The 23643-nt window shown below is 42.8% G+C and overlaps 1 protein-coding gene across 3 annotated transcripts in view; it reads left to right on the plus strand.

Moving 5' to 3' along the window:
* Positions 1-23643, plus strand: part of KLHL18 (kelch like family member 18) — a 54670-nt gene that overhangs the window by 11714 nt on the left and 19313 nt on the right. For all 3 annotated transcript variants that reach the window (XM_025885186.2, XM_025885187.2, XM_025885188.2), the window contains one exon: positions 21187-21317. In XM_025885186.2, coding sequence (XP_025740971.1) covers positions 21187-21317 — 131 coding nt within the window. The remainder of the gene's footprint in view (positions 1-21186; positions 21318-23643) is intronic.

Raw genomic sequence — 23643 nt, forward strand, 5'->3', positions numbered from 1 at the left:
TGATGCTCCAGTGTCTTCCGCCCACCAGCTCTGTCAGTCCTGAGCCAGAAGATAAAGGTTAAAAAGAAGAGATGAAACATCAGAAGTTTTGTTACGCGTTTGTATCTCAGATGAAAGACTAAGAGCTATCTCTTAGATGAAATGGGCTGTAGGATTCATTAAGTACCCTTGGCAATGAGGCACTGTGTTAAGTGCTAGGGCGTAGGCTTTCCTTTCTGTGGGGAAAACATACATCCTGGAGGGGGAGACATTCATTAGGAACAATATAATATATGCTACAGTGTATGCTGGAGGCTTATACCAGGCGCTTCAGGACGGAGAGCAGACTGCCTGGGAGTCTGGGAAGCCCCTCAGAAGACGGAGCGTTTGAGCTGGATTTTCCTGGATGAGGATCCAAGTAGAGAAAATAAGGTGATTTAGGGGAATTACCAACAACCAAGAAAAAAGGCATGATGGGGGATAAAACTGGTTGGGGTAGATGGAAGCTGGTTTAGGATTTGGATCTGACTTGTAAGCAGTGGGGAGCCCAACAAAATGGGGACTAACATGACAATTATATTTTGGATTGATTCATTCAGAAATTTGAGTCATTCAACAAATACTGCATGTTCTTTGCTAGACTATTCCAGGAAACATACAAAGATTGCTCCCTTGGTGGGACGCGTGTTTTAGTAAGATAGGTAAGTTAGTTACGTCAGGCCACCACCATTTGCACTTGTCAAGGTTACCCGTGACCTCCACATTCAGAATGATCTCCACAGTATAGAACTCTGCCATAACCACGAAGATTTCCCTTTTGCTACCCCATTATAGTCACACCCATCCCCCTTCCACCCTCCATCCCTCGTCTCTGGCAGCCATCAATTTGTTCTCCATCTCTCAAGAATGCTATATAAATGGAATCATAAAGTATGTGACCTTTCGAGATTGGCTTTCTCTACTCAGCAGAATGCCTTTGAGAGCCATCCAAGTTGTTAAATGTATTGATAGTTTTTTCCTTAATATATCCAAGTAGTATGCCAGGGTATGGATTTTGTTTAACCATTTACTCATTGAAAGACATTTAGGTTCCTTCCAGTCTGGGGCTACAAATAAGACTGCTATGAACATTCATTTACTGGATTTTGCATGAAGATAGGTTTTCATTTCTCTGCCCAAGATCACAGTTGCCCAAGAGCACAATTGCCGGGTCACCCAGTAATTTGATTTTTAGTTGTTTTTGTTTTTGTTTTTAAGATTTTATTTATTTATTTGAGAGAGAGAGAGCACGAGTGGGAGGGACGGAGGGAGAGGGAGAGGGAGAGAGAGAATCTCAGGCAGACTCCACCCTGAGCACAGAGCCCGACACGGTTCTGGAGCCCATGACCATGAGATCGTGACCTGAGCTGAAACCAAGAGTCGGAGACTTAACCAGCTGCATCACCCAGGCACCCCTGATTTTTAGTTTTAGCAAACATTGCCAAACTGGTTTTCACAGTGGCTGTACCATTTTACATTCCTACCAGCATGTATGAATACAGTGATTATGGTTAAGTTTATGGATCAAGTTGACTAGGCAATGGTGCCCAGTTGCTTGGTCAAACACCAGTCTAGATGTTGCTTGTGAAGGTATTTTTTAGATGTGGTTAACGTTTAAATTAGTATACTTTGAATAAAGTAGATTACCTTCCATAATGTGGTAGGCCTCATATAATTGTTGAAGGCCTCACCCGCAAAAATTGAGGTTTCCTGAAGAAGAAACACTTCTTCGAGATTCTAACATAGACACCCTGTCTGATTTTCCCACCTGGGGGGCCTGCCCTGCAGATTTCAGGCTCTAGAATACAACATCAAATCTTATCTGAATCTCCATCCTGTCAGCCCACCCAATAGATTTCAGACTTGCCAGCCCCCATAATTGTGTGAGCCTATTCCTTAAAATCAATCTCCCTTCCACTCCCTCCTTCCCTCCTTCTTTCTCTCACTCCCTCTCCATATGTGCACACACACACACATACGCACACCCGCACCCACACACCCACACGACTTCTGTTTCTCTGGAGAACCCTGACTAACATAATGTTCTGCATCCTCACCAGCAATTGCTATCACCACTGCTTTTTTATTGTAGCCATTTTGTTAAATGTATAGTGATACCTAATTGTGATTTTAGACTTTTTTTTTTTTAAGATTTTATTTATTTATTTGACAGAGAGAGAGATAGCGAGAGCAGGAACATAAGCAGGGGGAGTGGGAGAGGGAGAAGCAGGCTTCCCGCGGAGCAGGGAGCCCGATGTGGGGCTCGATCCCAGGACTCCGGGATCATGACCCGAGCCGAAGGCAGACGCTTAACGACTGAGCCACCCAGGTGCCCTCTAATTATGATTTTAAGTTGCATTTCCCTCTTGGGTAGTGTTGTTGAACATCCCGTGTGTGTTATTTGCCATCTGTATATCCTTTTTGATGAAATGTCTTTTCATGTCTTTTGCCCATTTTCTCATTGGATTGTTTTTGTTTGTTTACTATTGAGTTTTCAGAGTTCTTTGTATATTATAGATAGGAGTCCTTTGTTAGATGGACTCATATTTGGCAAATATGTCAAAAATATAGTACTAAATAGTATCAAGTCCTATTATTAAGTAGTATTATTTGCAAGTAATAGTGCAAATTTACAAGTATAATTTGCAAATAATACTTCCGTTTTTATTCCATCACACATCTCTCAGAGTGTGTACTGGGAGGATTTCTACACTAGCCTGGTCTACCATGGTGATGAATCTGGGAATCTGCTGCTTGCTTATTCGGTTCTGGGGAAGCCTCTTCCTACCATACAGAAAACATACTCTTTGCTGATCCCCTGTCCTTAGATTCCTGAAGAGAAAGGACAAGATCCAGGATCTGAGGTCTTGAGATCCTGCTGAGTGTCTTTTTAATTTAAAAGACCTTTTCATTTCTTTTGTATCATTTAATCTTGAAAAAAGGATTTTCTTTTGAAATAAAGGTTTTCTTTTTTTTTTTAAGATTTTTATTTATTGAGAGAGAGAGAGAGAGAGAGAGGATGATAGAGAGAGAGCATGAGAGGGAGGAGGGTCAGAGGGAGAAGCAGACTCCCTGCTGAGCAGGGAGCCGGATGCAGGACTCGATCCCGGGACTCCAGGATCATGACCTGAGCCGAAGGCAGTCGCTTAACCAACTGAGCCACCCAGGTGCCCCTGAAATAAAGATTTTCTTAAGGTCAGTATAATTCTCCCCATTTCACAGCAGACAAAGTTGAAGCCCAAGGAAACCAGGCCAGTATTTAATTTGAAAATAAAATTTAATTATTTATATTGCAAGTTTGCAAATATTTCTCCCAGTCTGTGAATTGTCTTTTAATTTCCTTAACAGGGTCTTTCACCAAGCAAAAGTTTTAAATTGTGATTTAGTCTAATTAATCAAATCTTTTCTTTATGGATTGTAGTTTTGGTCTCGTATCTGAGAACTCTTTACCAAGCCCTGAGTCTTGAAGATTTTCTCCTATGTTTTCTTCTAAAAGTTCTATATTTTTTTTTTCAAGATTTATTTATTATGAGAGAGAGAGTGTGCGTACCTGCATGGTCGGGGGAGGGACAGAGGGAGAGAATCGTCCAGCAGACTCCACACTGAGGCTTGAGCCTGAGGCAGGGCCTGATTCCACAACCCTGAGATCATGACTTGAGCCAAAACCAAGAGTTGGATGCTCAACCTACTGAGCCACCCAGGTGCCCTTAAAAACTCTATATTTTTAAAGTTTTACATTTAAAAAATCTGTGATCCATATTGAGTTAATGTTTATATAAACTGAGGTATAAGTTGAAGTTCTTTTGTTTTACCTGTCGATATGCAGTTGCTACAACCCTATTTGCTGAAAAGACTTCCCTTTCCTCCATTTGAGGTACAGATGCTTTTGTACCTTTGTCAAAAATCAGTTGGCCATACTTGTGTGGGGTTCCTTCTGGACTCTTGGTTCTGTTCCTTTGGTCGAGGTCCCTATCCCTGTACCAGTACCATGCAGTTTTGCTTATTCTGGCTATATGTAAATCTTGAAATGGGGAGACCGATTCCTCCCACTTTATTTTTCCATTACACTATTTAAATTATTATTATTATTATTATTATTATTTTCCTTTTAAACCATTTTTATGTGTATAATTCAGTTGTCATTATGATGCCAGCAAGCTGGGCCCGGGGACCCAGAGGATGAATGGAGATCACACACAGGCCAGCAGGAGGTAAAAGCGGAATTTATTGCAGGTATAGAGAGAGTGCAGGTACAAATAGAGTGTCTGGGAGACTCGTCTTTGTTTTGGGTCTGGGAGTTTTTATTGAGGAAGGTGGTCTGGTGTATGTGTCCCCTCAGGCATCCAGGAACTGTTTGGAACAAGGATGACGGCCCAAGTGCTGTTCCTTGCAGCCATACGGCCGGGGCATCTAGATATCCAGAGCCAAGGTGGTCTGAAATGCGCATATGATGGCTTCCGGTCATTCTCACCTGGTCCTTCCTTAAATATTATCTATTCTAAAAAAATCGTTAATTCCTTGTCCCTTAATTACATGGAGGACATACACTATTTCCATTATGAGGCATTGTGTAAAGTGGGGTGGGGGTGCGGGTACTAGCAAGAATAGAAGCAGGGGAAAAAAAAAAAAGGAATAGAAGCAGGAAAAGGAGCAAAAAGCAGATTTTTATGGAGTCCTTTAGTCTCCCTGGCTGAATTAAATGCATTTACAGTGTTGTGTAACCATCACCCACAAAATCTATTACAAAACTTTTCCATCACCCAAAGCAGAACCCTATAACCATTGAGCAATAATTCTCCATTGCCCCCTCCCCTGGCCCCTTGTAGCCTCCTTCCTATCTCTGATTTTGCCTATTCTAGACCTTTCCTATAAGAAGAATCATATACAATATTGGTCTTTTGTGTCTGGTTGATTTCACTTACTATAATGTTTTCAAGGTTCATCCACATTGTAGTATGTATTAGAATTTCATTCCTTTTGAAAAAAAAAAAAAAGGCTTAGGGCGCCAGGCTGGCTCAGTTGGTAGAGCATGTGACTCTTGATCTTGGGGTCGTGAGTTCGAGCCCCACGTTGGGGGTGGAGTTTCCTGAAATTAAAAGAAAAAAAGCCTTTATGTTTTAGAGTAGTTTTAGGTTCACAGTAAAATTGAGCAGAAGATGCAGAGATTTCCCATAATCCCCTTAACACCACTATCAGTGCCTGCACCAGAGTGGTACATTTGTTATAATCAAACTCACATGAACACATCATTATCACCTGAAGCTTATAGTTTACATTAGGGTTCACTCTTAGTGTCATATGTTCTGTGGTTTTTGGCATGTATGGTGACATGTAAGCACCATTATTGTATCATACAGAATAGTTCCACTGCCTTAAAACTCATCTGTGCTCCACCTATTCATCCTTCCCTCCCTACAACCCCTGGCAACCACCGATCCTTTCGTTGTCTCCATAGTTTGCCTTTTCCTGAATGTTGGAATCATGCAGTATGTAGCCTTTTCAGATTGGCCTCTTTCACTTAGTAATATACATTTAAGGTTCCTCCATGTCTTTTCATGGCTTGATAGCTCATTTCTTTTTGTGCTGAATAATATTCCATTGTCTGGATGGACCACAGCTTATTTACCCATTCAAGTCCTGAAGGGCATCTTGGTTGCTTTTAACTTTTGGCAGTTATGGATAGAGCTGCTATAAACATTCATGTGCAGGTTTTTGTGTGGACATAGGTTTTTAACTCCTTTGGGAAAATCTCAGGGAGTGTGATTGCTAGGTTGTATGGTAAGATTATGTTTACTTTTGTAAGAAAATGCCAAACTGTTTTCCAGAGTGGCTGTACCATTTTGCATTCCCAACCAGCAATCAGTGAGAGTTCCTGACTCCACAACTTTGTCAGCATTTGGTGTTGTCAGTGTTTTGGATTTTGGCCATTCTAATAGATGCATGGGGATATCTTGTTTTAATTTGCATTTCCCCATGACATGGTATGGAACATTTTTTCATATACTTATTTACCATTTGTGTATCTTCTTTGCTGAGATTATCTATTAGTTTTTTGCCCATTTTTAAAATTCACTTGTCGGGGCGCCTGGGTGGCTCAGTCATTAAGCGTCTGCCTTCAGCTCAGGTCATGATCCCAGGGTCCTGGGATCGAGCCCCACATCGGGCTCCCTGCTCGGCAGGAAGCCTGCTTCTCCCTCTCCCACTTGCCCTGCTTGTGTTCCCTCTCTCGCTGTGTCTCTCTCTGTCAAATAAATAAAATCTTTTTTAAAAAAACAAATAAAATTCACTTGTCTTCTTATTAGGTTTTAAGAGTTCTTTGTATGTTTTAAGTAACAGCCCTTTATCAGATATGTCTTTTGCAAATATTTCCTCCCCGTCTGTGGCTTATCTTCTCATTCTCTTGATTTCATTTCTTTTTAAGGCTACATAGTATTCTACTGTATGCATATATCACATTTTGTATATCCATTCATCTTTTGATGGGCACCTGGGTTGTTTCCACCTTTTAGCTACTGTGAATAATGCTGTTGTGAACATGTGAACACACAAATATCTCTTCAAGACTCTGCTTTCAATTCTTTTGGGTATATACCTAGGAGCAGAATTGCTGTGTCATATTACCTATGTTTAACTTTTTGAGGAACCTCCAAACTTTTCTGCAGTGGCTGCACAATTTTTTATTCCCACCGGCAGTGCAAGCAATGCACAAAGCTTCTAGTTTCTCCCCATCTTCACCAACACTTGCTTTTTTCTGGTTTTTTTTGTTGTTTTGGTTTGTTTTTTTTTGCTAATAGCTAGGGTCTGTGTAAAGTAGTATCTTACTGTAGTTTTGATTTGCATTTCCCTGATGACTAATGATATTAAACATCTTTTCATGTGCTTATTGGCCATTTGTACTTTATTACTCAAAATTATTTCAGCTATTTTAGTTCCTTTGCCCGAAGAATCTTGACTGTATCTATAAAAATAACCTTGCTGTGGTTTTGATAGGAGTTGCATCAACTCTGCCCATCAGTTTGGGGAGAAATGACCTCTTCACTGTTTCGAGTGTTATAATCCTTTAAGACCTGACTGGTGAGCAGAATGGGGGCCTTGAGGCACCACAAGAGCCCATTCAGAGCTAAAGCCACCTTTTTTTTTTTTTTTTTTTTTTGACAGAGAGAGCGCACAAGTAGGCAGAGAGGCAGGCAGAGAGAGAGGGAGAAACAGGCTCTCCACTGAGCGGGGAGCCCGACGTGGGCCTCGATCCCAGGATTCTGGGATCATGACCTGAGCTGAAGGCAGCCGCCCAACCGACTGAGCCACCCAGGCGCCCCTAAAGCCACCTTTAGATGTAGCTTATCTACTAAAGCCAGGAAGGAAGGTCCCTCTTTTCTGATTTCCCCCAGGGCTTTCTCTGGACCACGGTGCTCAGAACTCTGGCTCTTAGTAGCAGAACTACCTTCAGCAAGACCAACCATTTATTGGTTCATGTAATCAAACTGGAGAAAAGATAGTGTTGATGATGGGCCGGGGACTGAAATGCTGCTAAGACACTTTCCCTCCATGGTCAACACCCTCCTCCCACTGCAGACTGGTTTTTCATACATGGTGGTGGTGGAGCATCTGATGGCTCCTTGCTATCCTGGGGGGATTGTCCTTCTTTCTCATTTCAAAAGTCATGAGGAAGGGTCTTATTGGTAGGGCTTTTAGATCGTGTGTTATGTAGTGTGGTTGGAATGAAGATAGAAGATCCCAGAAGAAGGTAAGGAGCACTAGACAGAGCTGACATGAGATGGAGTCTATAGCTAGTCGCGTTTTTGGAAGGTTTTTAGTGGCATGTATTGAACCACAAGTGTTTTCTGTTAACCTTCAAGTAACCTAAAATAGTTCAGTAATGGATCATCATCATTACATTATAGATAATTGATAGTTAATGCACTATGCATTGTTAATATATAGTTAATAGCTTTATCTATATTATATAGCAATTTAGAGAGCTATATCTAGTTAATGGTAAGTGATAGAATGTCATGGTAGTAGCCCTCAAGTGTTACGGTTATTTGAAGATTTACTGTACCTATTTATGTATGTAAGAAAAATTTGAAGGACATGGGTAGGAAATCATAAGGCCCCCTGCTTAATCTTCAATATGCTTTTCTAAATTTAACCAAGAGAGCTGCTGTCCATTCTGACTGTAACCTTCAGTGAAACTGCCATTCTTCTTCAGGGTGAATTTATTTTCACAGGGAATTGTTGACTTTCTGGGCTGAATTGAGGGTAGAGTTGGTATTTTAATTTCAGTGACTATTTACTGAGCTATATAAGGGATGTATAAGACCCTTATTCCCCTCAGGGAGTCTGAAGTCCACCGGAGTGGGTAAGAACAGAAAAATGTAGTGCGTGTGACTGTGGCTTGACATCTCTAGCATGGGATAGCCCTACTCGTCTAACATCTGAGTAAGATTTTCTTTGGGGGGTGGAGTGCTGGCTTGAGCTGGCTTTGTGCTTGGCGCTTGCTGAATAAGGTGTTGGTTGATACCTGAGGTAGGAAAGCAGGTGCTTTCAGGCATCTCCATGCAGTCTACCTCTGACATTTCGGATGGACAAGGCTGCTTTATTGCTGAGCCTAATTAGCAGTGAAACTCCGTGGGTGTAGGGGTGGGGGGGGCATAAAGAGAGAATAATTGTGTAACTATGGTTAAGAAACTGAAGTTTAAAAAAAAAGACACATTGGCGGTGGGCAGGACCCATACAGGCCATTAATGGCTCGAGTGTGAATGCCTCTATTTCAGGCTTAGCTCATTTCCTTTTTAAAAGGAGCATTTTGTAGAAGACACTGTTTATCTCGGTGGTGGATTCCACAAAGTGCCGACAGTTCATACTAGTTCAGCAGGAGGAGTCGTGAATACCAGCAGATCAGGTGTGAAGTGGGTTGAGGGGGTCTTAAATAAGTGATCAGCATCTTCTGAATACATTCTGATAGAGAATGTATCCACATCCCTCTTCATAATATGTTCCCTGTGACTCTAGAGCAGAGGTCAGCAGGTGGTAAATATTTTTGGCTTTGCAGGCCATTGATCACTGTCAGAGCTACTTAGAGTTGCCATGGTATGGACATGTCTGTGTTCCAATAAAATTTTGTATGTGGACACCAAAATTTGGATTTCATTTGATTTTTACATGTCATGAAGTATTAGTCTATCAGTCATCTTTTGACTTTTCCCCCCCAAAAATATATATAAAAATGTGAAAACTACACTTAGCTCATGGGCCACACAAAAACAGAGGCAAGCCGTATTTGGGCCCATAGACTGTATTTGCTGACCCCTTCTCTAAAGGTCTTAAAAATAACTTTATAAAATTTTAAATTTGAGGACATTTTATTTATTTAACAAGCAGTTACATTGCACTCAATATGTGCTGTGCACTGTTTTAAATGCCTTATGGATGTTAGCTAACTTAATCCTCACAATAACCCCATGAGAGAGGTACTGTTTAACCCCATTTTGCAGATGTGTGAATTGAGGCTCAGAGAGGTTGAATAACTGGCCCATAGTCACACAGCTAGCAAACAGCAGAATCTAGATTTGAACCCAGGGCATCTAGCTCCAGCCGTACTTGTTCTTTTTTTTTTTGGTAAGATTTTATTTATTTATTTGACAGAGAGAGAGAGAGAACATAAGCAGGGGAAGTGGTAGGCAGAGGGAGAAGCAGGCTCCCTACTCAGCAGGGAGCTTGATGCTGGTCTCAATCTCAGAACCCCGAGATCATGACCTGAGCCAAAGGCAGACGCTTAACCGATTGAGCCACCCAGGTGCCCCCAGAGTACTTATTCTTATCTACAATGGTATGCTGTCTGTCTTAAAAGATTTATAATTATTGATTTTCTAGGCTAAAGGAATTTTAGAGATTAATCCATCCGTACTACATCTCCATTTCATAGACACATTCTCACACCAGCTTCATAGCCTTTGTGATTCAAATTTGTGTCTCAGTAAAATTATGGATTACCATTATGCACTTTCAGCATCTCTTGTGACTGCCTGGAAGCTTAGTCTTATATCCCACTTATCCCACGGGTAATCTGTCTGTACAGGCTGGGCACTTAACTGTTCACTTAGTGTTTTATTTATGTTCATTGTGAGATGCTTGAAGGTAGGAGCAATAGTATCAAAATGTTTTCCATCAAAGAGAAATCTGTTCTGGGCATATCTTTTGCTTTCTTTGGGAACACCTGTCTCAGATTACTCCCAACTCAGATTTTGCCCTGCTGCTTTTCCTGCTTGAATAAGCAGCTGGTTGAATCTTGAGCCCCACCTGCCTGTTGATAGGGTACAGAATTTGTGGTGTCATGCTATACTATCCCTGTTGATCTAAAGATACCACCAAAGCAGGGCTGTGAATGGAAAGTTTCCCAGTCTTTCCAAGGAAGAACATGGAAGCTAGGTGTGTGTGCATGCGTGTGCACACGCGTGTACGTGTGTGTTAAGGCAAGTCAAAACTTAGGTGGATGATGAGGTGCTCAGGATTTCTGGTTCCTTTTGCTTATAGTCTCAAACTCTACTAACCAGGAGGAGCCTTGGAGAACCTATAGAGGTTTCTGTGCCCCAGGGCTTCTGTAGAGTTATTGCTAAGGGCCCTCATATCCACACGTGCTGCAATCTGTTGGCCAGAGAAATGATGCCTTTAAGATGTGTGTATAATTACTTTTCATATGTATGTAGATGCCATCATGATCAAAAAGAAAAGCTTTACTGAATTCGTGTTAGACTACTGTTATTAATACAATGACTGTCGAGAAACCTGATCCAGTTAGAGCCCCTTATTTACAGATGAAGAAACTGAGGTTCAGGGGTGGAGGGAAGAGATTTGCCTGGATTATTACAGAAAGAACAGCTGGCCTGGAAGCTGGCGCAATATGTATGTACCATATGGCTTGTGCTGTCTGTCTCCCCTGGGATGAGCAGATAAAAGAGATGGGCACATGTTTTGACGTTTAATGCTGTGCTTTCTAGTATTGTCTGATAGCATGGTTGATCACAGTACCGTTTACCAGTATTTATAGTGCTTCTCTTGAGAATCTTAAATTTTTTTTACTATATTCCTTGCTATACCACCATAAGTAGTAATCCTACCTGGAAATCCAGTCCAGCCTGGAAACAAAGCATAGTAATTGGGCAGCTCCCTTATATCTGTAGTAGAGCTGGCTCTGAAACTCAGAGTTTTAATCTCTGTGAATCTGAACTCGTGAGGATTTCAGTTATTTATATCTTAGTCTCATAGGAGACTAAATAGGGCTGTGGCTCTCAGCTGGATGCAAAACAATAACTTTTGTTAAATCTCTGCTAAGTGCCTGACACTGTGCTAGGGTATTTTCACGTGTATTATATATCACTTAATTTAATAAGCCCAACATTGCAGTTAGGAGGCCCCACTCAGAAAAAGCTAAGTAGCTTCAGTCTTCTCTAGAGCCCATCCATCCGGTTATTTATTCGTCTGTGTACCATTGTGGAGCACCTCAGGTTTGTAAATGTGCCCTTGAGTCCTATCCCATTGGTGGCCAAGCTGGGACAAATCACAGATCCATCCCTCCAAACAAGACCCAGGATTGGCAGCAACATCAGCGTGGTCTGCACAGGACCATACTTTTTTTCCACTGGAACTTCAGAAATTTGGGGTGACTGTGGTGATTTGGTCAAATGACATTCATATCAACCATTTTCATACTCCTTCATGTGTGATCTTCTCAAAAACTCTTGAGAAGTCAGAGGAATAGGAATGATCTCATAAGTTGGGAAGCCAAGGGGGGAGGAGGCCTGTAAAAGGTGACCTTGCTGGTGCTTGCTCATGTGGGCCTTCTAGCTTCCGTGTTCACCGCCACGGCTCCCACGCCCTTCCCTTCCTCCGGGCATCCTTGCTTCTCTTCTCATTTGCTCTTCCTTTCTGTCCTTTCCTTCTGTTGCATTGCAGAAGCATCTTCTTCTAGATGAGCTTTAAATGTTAGAGTTCCTCAAGGCTGTCTTACACCCTCTTCGGGCTCTGAGCTCTCTCCCTCAGTGACCTCTTCTTGTCTCTACACTGATGACTCCCAAAAGTGTCATTTGAGCCTAGACTCCATTTCTCTGTGTTCCAGACGTACCTATCCACTTCCTACACAGTATCTCTGTTTGGATGCCTCCCAGGCAGTCGGTGGCATCTTGTCGAAAACTTGACTCCATCTTCTACCCCCAACAGCCTCTTTCTGTCATTTCTGATCTAAGTGAATGGCAACTCCCAGTTAATGTTCTCCCTGCAGAGAGTGACCCCATCGCTTTAGAGACCCTTCCTTAGTACTTTTGCCTGGTTTCCTAATAATCTTAAAGTAAAATGTAGAATTCCTGAATACCGTATCTACTTTTCCAGCTTCACATCACATTACTTTCCTTTTCATATCTTTCCTTACATCCTGGATGCCACTTTGATTTTTAACATTCATTGGAGGAATAGTGTGTTCCATGATTTTTAAAACCAAGTATAGAGGAGTTGCAGCACATGTGGATTTAAGCCACCCGTTGACTTTAAAACCTTATCTTCCTCCCCTTTGTATAACTCCATTAGCTCTTAATTTTCCAAACAAAGCTGTTAAGAGGCATTAAAGCTACAGGGGCTTCATAATTTAAAAAATATATGGAGGAATCCTATAGGTGAGCAGGAATGCTTCAGTCTCCTCTCCAGATCCTATTGTGCAGAGCCCCTGCTTAAAAAGAGGTTCTGCATCCACTCTTTGTAGAAGCCAAGTGGCACGAGTGCTGAGTCTTTGCTGCAGTTTTAAGTGGAAGTTGTTTGGGCTCTCAGTTGGAATTGATTTTTTTTTTTTCCTTAGAAGCAAATTTGGAGGTATTTATGTACCCAGGAAGTCCTATGATTGCCCCTAATTTGCTTTGTAGATGCTAGTCATTGCATATCATCCCACATTGGTTATGTGGCTGGTGCCGATACACATGCTTGTTAAGTGGTAGTGTGAGCACAGGCGCTAGGTGTGTGCTGTGTGCACAGAGACCTGATATACTGATCCAGCCCAGGCAGCTTCCATATGTGGTCATGAGTTTAACTCTTTCAGCTCAGAGTGTTTCATTACACCACAGATTCACTTCTTTCCTTCTGCCCTAGCTTGGACTTGGAACTTGACTTTTTTTTTTTTTTAAGATTTTATTTATTTATTTGACACAGAGAGACACAGCGAGAGAGGGAGCACAAGCAGGGGGAGTGGGAGAGGGAGAAGCAGGGAGCTCAATGCAGGGCTGGATCCCAGGACCCTGGGATTATGACCTGAGCCAAAGGCAGACGCTTAATGAATGAGACACCCAGGCGCCGCCCCCTGCCCTTTTTTTTTTTAAAAGAGGAACCTGACTCTTTCCGGTACTTTAAATTTACAGTCTGATTCCATTCTATTGGTAATACTTAAAAAAAAATTATTTATTAGAGAGAGAGAGAGCACATACGTAGGCAGAGCAAGAGGGAGAACCAGGGTCCCCGCTAAGCAGGGAGCCCGACATGGGGCTGGGATCATGACCTGAGCCCAAGGCAGCCGCTTAACTGACTGAGCCCAAGGCAGCCGCTTAACTGACTGAGCCCTCCAGGCGCCCCTATTGGTAATACTTTTAAACAAGTATTGTCTGAAAGTGGGCATAGCAAAATGTGATTGAAAGTAGGGATGCATGCCAAATAGTACTGCCTTTCTGACCAACCAGTTATATGTTGCTGATTATTTTTTTGTAAATTCTGTTGCACTATTTCACATTTCTTTGCCACCTTAGGAATGGAGAAGTGGGGAGATTTGAGGTAACAGTATAATTTCAGATCAGTGGAGAAAGTGGCCTTTGCGTGGGTCTGTGTAATTCAAGATGTCAAAATAGGGAACACGCTTGTCCTCCTATGTAGGCCTTAATTTACAGTATTAGACTTATCAGTAATAAAAGAATGTTTTTATTTCCCATTTGCTTTGTATTTATGTTTTTAAAGATTTATTTTTTTAGAGAGCACACAAGTGGGAGGGGCAGAAGGAGAGAGAGAGAGAGAATCTCAAGCAGACTCTTGCGCTGATTATGGGGCTTAATCTCATAACCCTGAAATCCCGGCCTGGGCCGAAACCAAGAGTCAGGTACTCAACCAACTGAGCCACCCAGGGGCCTCTGTCCCTTTTTTTAAGTGAACGTTTAATTTTGAGATAATTGTAGATTCACATATAGTTATTTGAAATAGTAGCAGTGAGATCCTTTGTACCCTTTGCCCAGTTTCCCCTATGGTAATAGCTTACAAAACTGTAGTACAACATCACAACTAGGATATTGATATTGATTTAATCCGCCACTCTTACTCAGATTTCCCCAGCTTTACTTTTATTCACTGGTGTGTCTGTGTGTGTTTAATTCTGTATAATTTTTATCATGTGTAGGTTTTTTATTATTAAAAATTTCCCACTTGGCTGAGAACTTAAGCTGGGAGGAGGTGTGTTATTTACTGGGTCCCTCTCAAGGTCCACTAGTAAACAGCTTAAGCAGAATGCCTTCTCTTTTACATAAAAGGCAAGTTACTAACTTTTAATCTTGGTTTCCTCTTCTACAAAATGAAATTCGCAGCAGCTACTTAATGTAGAAGGTTGCCATGAGGACTAAAATGAGAAAAGAATGTGTAAAAGGTACTTAGCAAAAAGGAATGCAATAAATGAACATCTCTTTTTTTAAGTGACTTTTTAAACTGAGATTATAAATGAGAGTATTTGGGTTTTTTAAAGCTTTTCACAAAAATGTGGTATCCTACGATTGTAGAATTGGAAGTTCCCTTAAAATTTTGGAACTGGTGAAGGACTCCCCTAACCATTCTTAGGTGATGATAGGCTCTTATTCCTTATAATAAAACTAAAGTCTGCCCCCCTGTCACTTCTAGATCTGCCCTTGTCCATGTAATGGCCCTTCTAGGGTTTGAGGACAGCTACTGTGTCCCCCCCCCCCCAAAATTATGTTTTACAAATGAGCTATCCTTAACCATTCCTCATAAGATGTAGCTTCCAGACCTTTTCCCATCTTGGTCTCCCTCTTGTAGATAAAGACAGATTTGTCCTTCCTTTTAACAGAACACAGAATTCAGTTGTAATCTGGCTAGCATATCCCAAGATAGGCCTGTCTTTTTAGCTGAGCTTTTTGGGGAAACCAGGTCACCTAGTTTATGCACTTACAGTTTGTTCTTTTGTCTTCTGTTTACTTTCCAGATGAAAAATAAATGCATGGCAATTTAACACAACTAATTGAACCCTTGTGCCCGGCTGTAATACCATTAAAATGATACTAAGAGGGAGAAGAGATATTAGCAAATGGGAGATCAATGGAATGTTGCAGCCAGAAAGTCTGAAGTGTGATGAACTTAGAGAGCCAGAGGAACTGAAAGTGCCTGCTGGGGGAGAAATAAAGAAGAGAGAGGATTTGTAATGCAGAACCCTGGAATAGCTCCAAAATTGGAGAAGCAAAATACTGAAAACAGGAAGATTAGTTGAAAGTCTGTGTGAAAAGCAATTAGTTGCCTACAGCTCCTCCCCCACTTTCCCAGGAGACAGGAGTTTTAGTCTTCCACATTGAACCAGGGGCATACCAAACATAGAAGAGGGGATGGAATATGGAGCAAAACTGAAAATAAGGGCTTTAAGACAAAGGTCTAAATAGTGAATGGTAGGATTATCCCCCTCTCTCACCCAGTTTCCAGAATACCTACAGGCAGACACTCCCATGCAAGAGATTGGAAGATCTGTCTCTGATAAAGTTTGCCTCAGAGAAAATGTCCTAAAGATACTACCTTTAGCAGTCCTCAATAAAATGGCAGGTTCTTGCTTGATCACCCTGATGTGAAGTCCACCAGTTGATGAGCCTAGCCACCCCCACATAAAACTTTAGATCTAAAAATATAAGCAGATAGCCAAGTGTCATAGGCATTTATTTTTATTTTTTTTAAAGATTTTATTTATTTATTTGACAGAGAGAGAACACAAGCGGGGGGAGCAGGAGAGGGAGAGCAGACTCCCTGCTGAGCAGAGAGCCCAATGCGGGGCTCGATCCCAGGAGCCTGAGATCATGACCCAAGCCCAAGGCAGACGCTTAAGCGACTGAAACACCCAGGCGCCCCTCACAAAACATTTAAAGCAAGCCTCCAGCATAAAAGACAGAGACCAAAGCAAATGAGGGAAAAAAGAACTCAGAGGAAATAGTAAAAGCAGGGAGGAGGAGGAGAAAAAGAAAAAATTTAACTATAATATCTTGAGAGAGGTTAGAGAAAATACAGCATTCATGAAAGATGAATACGATTCTTTCAATAAAAAGTGTGGTGGTGGGGCGCCTGGGTGGCTCAGTTGGTTAGGCGACTGCCTTTGGCTCAGGTCATGATCCTGGAGTCCCGGGATCAAGTCCCACATCGGGCTCCCTGCTCGGCGGGGAGCCTGCTTCTCCCTCTGACCCTCTTCCCTCTCGTGCTCTCTCTCTCATTCTCTCTCTCTCAAATAAATAAATAAAATCTTAAAAAAAAAAAAAGTGTGGTGGGGGACCTTCAAAAAACAATACCTCTTGGAAATTAAAATACCATAGCCTTATAAAAAGCTACAACACAGAAATTTTGAAAGATAAAGTTTTAAGAAGATTCCCAGGAGATAGACCAAATGAAAGAGGTGGGAAATGGGGAACAGGTGAAAAAATGCAAGATCATTCTAAGAGGCCTAACACCTGACTCATGGAAATTTCAGAAGAGAAAAAATAGACAATAGAGAGGAGGAAATTATCAAAGAAATAGGATGGAAAGGTAGTCCCAGAACAGAAATAAAGTCTGTAGATTGAGACAGCATGATGCATGAAAGGACACCAACACCAAGGTATAACCCTGTGAGAATTCAGAACTCTGAGGATAAAGAGAAAGCACTAAAAGCTTCTAGAGTGAATAGTCATATACTAAGGGTTAGTGTTCAGAAGGGCATTAAATTTCTCAGAAGCAACAAAGTAGAAGACAATGGAGCAATACCTTCAGAATTCTGATAGAAAAAAATATTCCCAACTTAGAATTTTATAGGCAGCTAAACTATCACCCAAGTTGAAGGCTAACAAAGACATATTCAGACATACTGCACATATGCCCTATGATGGTATGATATAATGAGAATGTGTATTTGGAGGGCACCTGGGTGGCTTAATCAGTGAAACTCCTGCCTTTAGCTCAGGTCACAGTCCCAGGGTTGTGGGATTGAGCCCTATGTCGGGCTTCCAGCTCAGCAGGGAGTCTGCCTCTCCATCTGCCTCTGCCCCTCCCCCTGCTTGTGCTCTCTCTCCCTCTCCCTCTCAAATAAATAAATAAAATCTTTAAAAAAAAAATATGTATTTGGTCTTTTTCCTTGTTCCTGGCACAGAGCTTCTAAAACCCTTGAAATTTCCTGAGTGGTAGGGGTGATAAGAGCATCTTTTATTATAATATTTAGTCTTTGTTCCCAGTTCCTGACACAAGAGCTTCTAAAACCTTGGAATTTCCTGAGAGGAGTGTCCTTTGTTATTCATAAGAAACCTCTTTCAACCACACCCGAGTTTATGCTAATAAGATGACTCTGGACCCCTGGATAGCTTTCAACATGGGCCTGGTTGCCAGACCGGGGCAACCATGTGATTAGGGGGTTGAACTTTTCAGTTCCAACTTGACCCTTTGACTGCTGGGGAGCTTCCAGGTTGGTGAACATAGGCACGTGTGGGGAAGGTGGTATACCCCAGTTCCACAGGGACAGAAGCTCTGTGCTCGGGACCCTTCTAGACCTTATGCTATGTACCTCTTCAGCTGGCTGTTGTTCTTTCGTATCCTTTGTGATAAACCAGTAACAGTAAGCAAACTTTTCCCTGAGTTCAGTGAGCCATTTTAGCAAATTATCACACCTGAGGAGGGAGTTGTGGGGAACACTCACACCTCCTACCCTCACCCCTCCCCGACTTTATAGCCAATTGCTGAGAAGCACAAGTGGCCCAGACTTGCAGTTGGCATCAGAAGCAGGGGCAGTCTTGTGGGACTGAGCCCTTAACCTGCACTGACCCTAGGCAGTTCATGCCAGATTTGAATTATATTACAGGATACCAGTTGGTGTCTGGCGAGTTGGAAAATTGGTTTGTGTGAGGGGAAAAATAAAACCCACACATTTGGTGTCAGAGTGCTGTGAGTAAAAAGTTTATAGGATACCCTTTCTTAGGCAACTCTGCTAGAAGATGCTTTTCATCAGAACAAGGGAATAAATCGGGAAGAAGACTAAATGGACATTGGGAAATGGATTCCAATGTAGGTGAAGTGAGATTCCTACAAGGACAAAATTCCAGTAGGGATGCCTCCAGAACAAGCAGGAACATACTGCTAGGGTACCTGACTGAACATATTAAAAGGAGTTTTACACTTTATTGTTATCTCCGGTGGGGGGGGGGGGAATTACACAAGAAAGGAAATGTAATCATAGCATACATCATGGCTTGGCTACATGTAATATTCACATAGACCTAATAATGCAACTCTTAATTTAACCGAGAGTGGACATAATTATAATGGAAGGATGGAGAAAGTAAGTGGAGTTGTATGTGAAGAGAGTGTCAGAACAAAATCCTGATCTTCCATCACAGGAATTAAGTAGGTAATATAATAGTTATCTTTTGCTGTCTAACAAATTACCCCAAAACTTAGTGACTCAAAATAATAAATATTTATTATCTCACAGCTTTGGAATGCAGAAGTAGCTTAGAGAGGGCGCCTGGGTGGCTCAGTCGTTACGTGTCTGCCTTCGGCTCAGGTCATGATCCCAGGGTCCTGGGATCGAGCCCCGCATTAGGCTCCCTGCTCTGCGGGAAGTCTGCTTCTCCCTCTGCCACTCCCCCTGCTTGTGTTCCCTCTCTTGTTGTGTCTCTCTCTGTCAAATAAATAAATAAAATCTTAAAAAAAAAAAGTAGCTTCGAGATCTGTCATGAGGTTGCAGTCCAGTGCCACCTTGAGCTGCGTTCATCTGAAGGCTTGACTGGAGCTGAGGGGCCTTTTCCAGGCTCATTCAGATAGTGGTAGGAAGAAGCCTCGGTTCCTTTTCATACACCTCTCCTCAGGATGTTTTGTTATCTGGCTCTCCCAAGAGTGAGTGATCTGGGAGAGACAGTAAAAGGAGTGTGCAGTGCCTTTTATGACCCAGCCGTGAATGTGACATACATTCAAGTAACACCATCACTTCTGTTGTATTCTGTCGGCCACACAGACCAACCCTGAGACAGTGTGGGAGAGGACTGCGCAAGGGGGTGAATGCCAGGAGGCAGGGATCATTGGGGGTTGTTTGGAGATGTGCTACCACGAGTAATAACTAAAAGTGAAAATTCAAGAACTATTATAGGCACATTGCTTAGAAAGGTGGAGATAGGGATCTGTGAGTGGCCAGTTGGTTAAGCATCCAAACTCTTGATTTTGGCTCAAATCATGATCTCAGGGTCATGGGATCAGGCTCTGCAATCAGCAGGGAGTCTGCTCGAGGATTCTTTCCCTCTCCCTCTGCCCCTTTGCCTGCCTTCCTCCCTCCCCCCCCACCCCCGCTCACACATGCTCACTTCTCTCTAAAATAAATAAATAAATCTTTTAAAAAAAGAAAAGGAATGGAGATAAATACCAGAAGAAAAAGGTGGCCCCTGAGAGCAGGAATGGGGGAACCAGGAACTGCTGGTTTTAGAAACTTTGTAGAACAACTTAAGAAATAGTTCCATGTTGGGCGCCTGGGTGGCTCAGTTGGTTAAGCAACTGCCTTCGGCTCAGGTCATGATCCTGGAGTCCCAGGATCGAGTCCCACATCGGGCTTCCTGCTCAGCGGGGAGTCTGCTTCTCCCTCTGACCCTCTTCCCTCTCGTGCTTTCTATCTCTCATTCTCTCTCTCTCTCTCTCAAATAAATAAATAAAATCTTTAAAAAATAAAAAAAAGAAAAGAAATAGTTCCATGTTTTACTGTGATTTTTTTTTCAATTATGAAAACCTCCAAAGCACACAGCCATTTAACGTCCCCAACACCAGTAGAAGAGCCACACATGGATTATGTGAGGAACTCCTAGAATCTGAGTCGATCCTCATTGATCCTTTGGTATTTGGAAGAGTCTATGATCTTGAAGGACAGCTTACAGACAATAAACCTGAAGTGGTGAAAAAGAGGCCTTAGTGACAGAACCTGAACTAGAATCCTTGAGTAAATGTGACCAAGAAGAGCATCAGGTAGTGAGATGCTCTGGCATTTCACTAATGTGGAACTTGTGGGGTGGGGGGAGACTGTTTTGTTCTTTCTGAAGCCTAGAAAGTTCTTAAGTGGAAATGTTTATGTGGCTAGAAGCTATAAATGGCAAAGCTTGTTAAAAGGACTATCCTTTTGGCAGATAGTTGGAAAGCACATTATAGGACTCCCCAGGTAAGGATGTGTCTGTCAGGAGGGTTCGGTACAAGTTGGAGAGAGTCTGCCTCCGTCCCTGTGTGACCTGAGCCCTGTGGGCCATGCAGAGCACTAGCAGTACACAGTACCAGTCTCTTGAGCTACTTGCTGCCGGGGTCATTTTCCTAAGAGGAGCTCTGGGCTCCACAAGGCCTACCATAGCCCGGTTGTTGCCCCCAGGCCCCCCAGCACACGTGCCCACCATGCCTGCTCTGTCCTTCATCCCCACGTGTTCTCCTATTCAAGTCTGGTTTTGTTTCTCCTCATCTCTTCCTGTATGTGTATCTACTCTTCTTGAGGAGCCTCCTGTCAGGAGCTCTAGGGTTCTTGGACAGTTTGTCTCCTCCATCTGCCTTCAGTAAAACTGGGATCAGGATAATGTGTTAGAGAGTCAGGTCTCTGAGTTGGCGGGGAGTCGGGAACAGGGCAGTGCGACTGCCATAGAAGTAAAAACTACCGCTGGAAGCATTCGGGCTTCCGTTTTTTTTTTAACCATTTTAATGCTTCATGAAACTGTGTTGTTTGCACTCTTCCACTGCAGCGGAGTATGTGGAATTGAAGCTCTCAGGGTCTCCGTGATAAAATCTGTCATGTACCGGGATGCCTCCAGTCCCATTTCAACGGGCAGCAGAAGCTTAAGCCGGGGAAGGGACCGGTTGGGTTTTGTATTTGCCTTCCTCAGTATCTCTCTTTGTATCTCACTTTGCCCACAGATTGGGGACCACAAATTCAGTGCCCACCGGATCGTCTTAGCAGCTTCAATCCCGTACTTCCACGCTATGTTTACAAATGACATGATGGAGTGCAAGCAGGATGAGATTGTAATGCAAGGAATGGACCCCAGGTACTCAGTTCCTCCACTGGGTCTCTCAGTCTGCAGGTTTCCAGGCGCAGCTTCAGCCCCGTGCGTGGTGCTGTTGGCAGGCCCGTGGCGGGACACAGCACTATTAAAGTAACACTTTTAATAGGGACCAGCGTCCAAGCTATTTTTTATGAGGACTGGGTACAAAGGTGGTAAAATGGTATCCTCTGCACTTTTCTGTGCTAACCATTCTAGCCGGCAAAATAGTTTTCCCAATAAGTGTCTTCATTCCGTACTCTCCCTGACAGTCTAGAACAGAGTCATCCGTTCGAACTTCTGCACTGATGGGAATGTTGTGTTTGTACTCTCCAGAAAGGTAGCCGCTAGCCATATGTAGCTACTGAGCACTTGAATTTTAACTGGTGGGATTAAGGAACTGAATTCTACATTTTACTTAATTTTAATTAATTTTAACATAATTTTAAATAGCCATGTGTGGCTGGTAGCTACCACATGAGACAACACAGATTCAGAAGATGGGCAAAATCATGGTTATTGGATGGTTGAGAAAATTGAAGCCCAAAGAGGGCAAGCCCAAAAGTTACCCCATCTAACTGCCTTTCAGCGTCCAGGACAGCCCTCCCTAGCAGGTACTGGTCTCAAATGTCAGTCCTGCCGAGGCTGCAAAATTCTGCCCTAGATGAATTTTAGGGGCAGGAGGCAGTACCATAACCGCTGAAATCATGTCATTCAGGCATTTCCTTAATGTTGTCCTGACATGTAAAGTCACTTACTACTGGACCCTCTTCGTGGAAATACCTTCCTAATGACTATATGAAGACTTTGTATAAACATATTCCATAGTATGCCTTTTTGGGCCTTGAAAGGGAGAAGGATGTTTATGTGAAAGATTCTTCGTTTGACTTTGCTACAAGTCTGTGAACTGAGGCTGCATGTTTATAACCTAGGCTGTGTCCAAGGGTCCACTGTGCCCCTGCTATGTGTGTGGCACTGTTCTGAGGGCTGGGAATGCAGTAGCAAATGAGACACACAGAGTGACTCGGGGCAATGACGTTCTTGTTGGAGGGGAAACAGTAAACAAAGCAGTGAGTTGGCAACCTCACCCAGTAACCTGTCATTTGTTGCCTTCCTTCTTAATCTTAGAGTGGTGACAACGAGGGCTAAAGGAGCCAGGAAACCGTAGGACCCTCTGGATGATTGAGAGTGGTCTGCCCCAGCACGTGGAGAGGATTTGTATACCCACTGCAAGGCCGAAATCTTGTATACCCACTGCAAGGCTGAAATCTTGTATACCCACTGCAAGGCCGAAATCTTGTATACCCACTGCAAGGCCGAAATCTTGTATACCCACTGCAAGGCCGAAATCTTATATACCCACTGCAAGGCAGAAATCTTATATACCCACTGCAAGGCAGAAATCTCAGGCCAGCTACTTATAAGGAAAGACACAGAAGTGGGTCTGCAAGGGCACTTGTACACTCTCTTCTCTGAGGTCTGTATCTCTGAAGGAGCTGTGCTCATTGCCATGCACAGTCCAAGTGCTTCCTTTAACAGAGGTAGACAGCACCTGTCATGTGTGCTGCCGGAGGCACTGAGCTGTAGCACTAAGAAAACAGCGCCTCTTATTGTGCCAACTTTCTAGCTGTGGGAATCTGGCCATAACCATAACCACACACGTGCATGATAGGGCTGGCAAGTGAAAGCGAGGCGAGAACAGTAAAGTGAGCGATGGTGGGGGGTCTGTGTCATTCCAGGGTGATCAGGGAAGGCCTCTGTGATGAGGTGACATTTGAGCTGAGACCTTAATCGAAGTGAGGGAGTGAGCCGTCTGGTGACAGAGCCATCCAAGCGGAGCCGACAGTACAAAAAGGCCCTGCGGTGAGGGTGTGTTCGGCATGTTGGGACAGAATGAGGGCTAAGAGTGGAAGGTGATGAGGTCAGAGAGCCGGAGAGGGGCCAGACCACGTGCAGCCCTGAGACAGAACTTGGAGTTCTTTCCCAGTGGGAATTGAAAGGCAGAAAAATTTGTCGGCATCTCATTCTGGAAATGTATCCCAAAGAAATAATAAAAACGCTATTTATGATGGCAATAAGATGTTATTAGCTATGAGGCCTACCAATAAAGGAAATAAATTATGGCATGCTTGCCTGTTGAAATACTATATAGCAGCCACTAAAAATGATAAACATGAAGACAGTGTAGCAACATGGGAAAGGACTCAGTAAGTATTATGTGATTATCTCCGTATCCATTTACGCATGCAGGCGAATAGGGACTAAAAATGAACCCAAAAAAGTAACCACTTTTGACTCATTTAGTAGTGAGATTGTGGGTACTTGCTTTCTC

Source organism: Callorhinus ursinus, unplaced genomic scaffold (assembly GCF_003265705.2).
Source record: "Callorhinus ursinus isolate GAN/ISIS: 27379988/994484 unplaced genomic scaffold, GSC_fseal_2.0 scaffold15, whole genome shotgun sequence".
Lineage (NCBI taxonomy): Eukaryota > Metazoa > Chordata > Mammalia > Carnivora > Otariidae > Callorhinus > Callorhinus ursinus.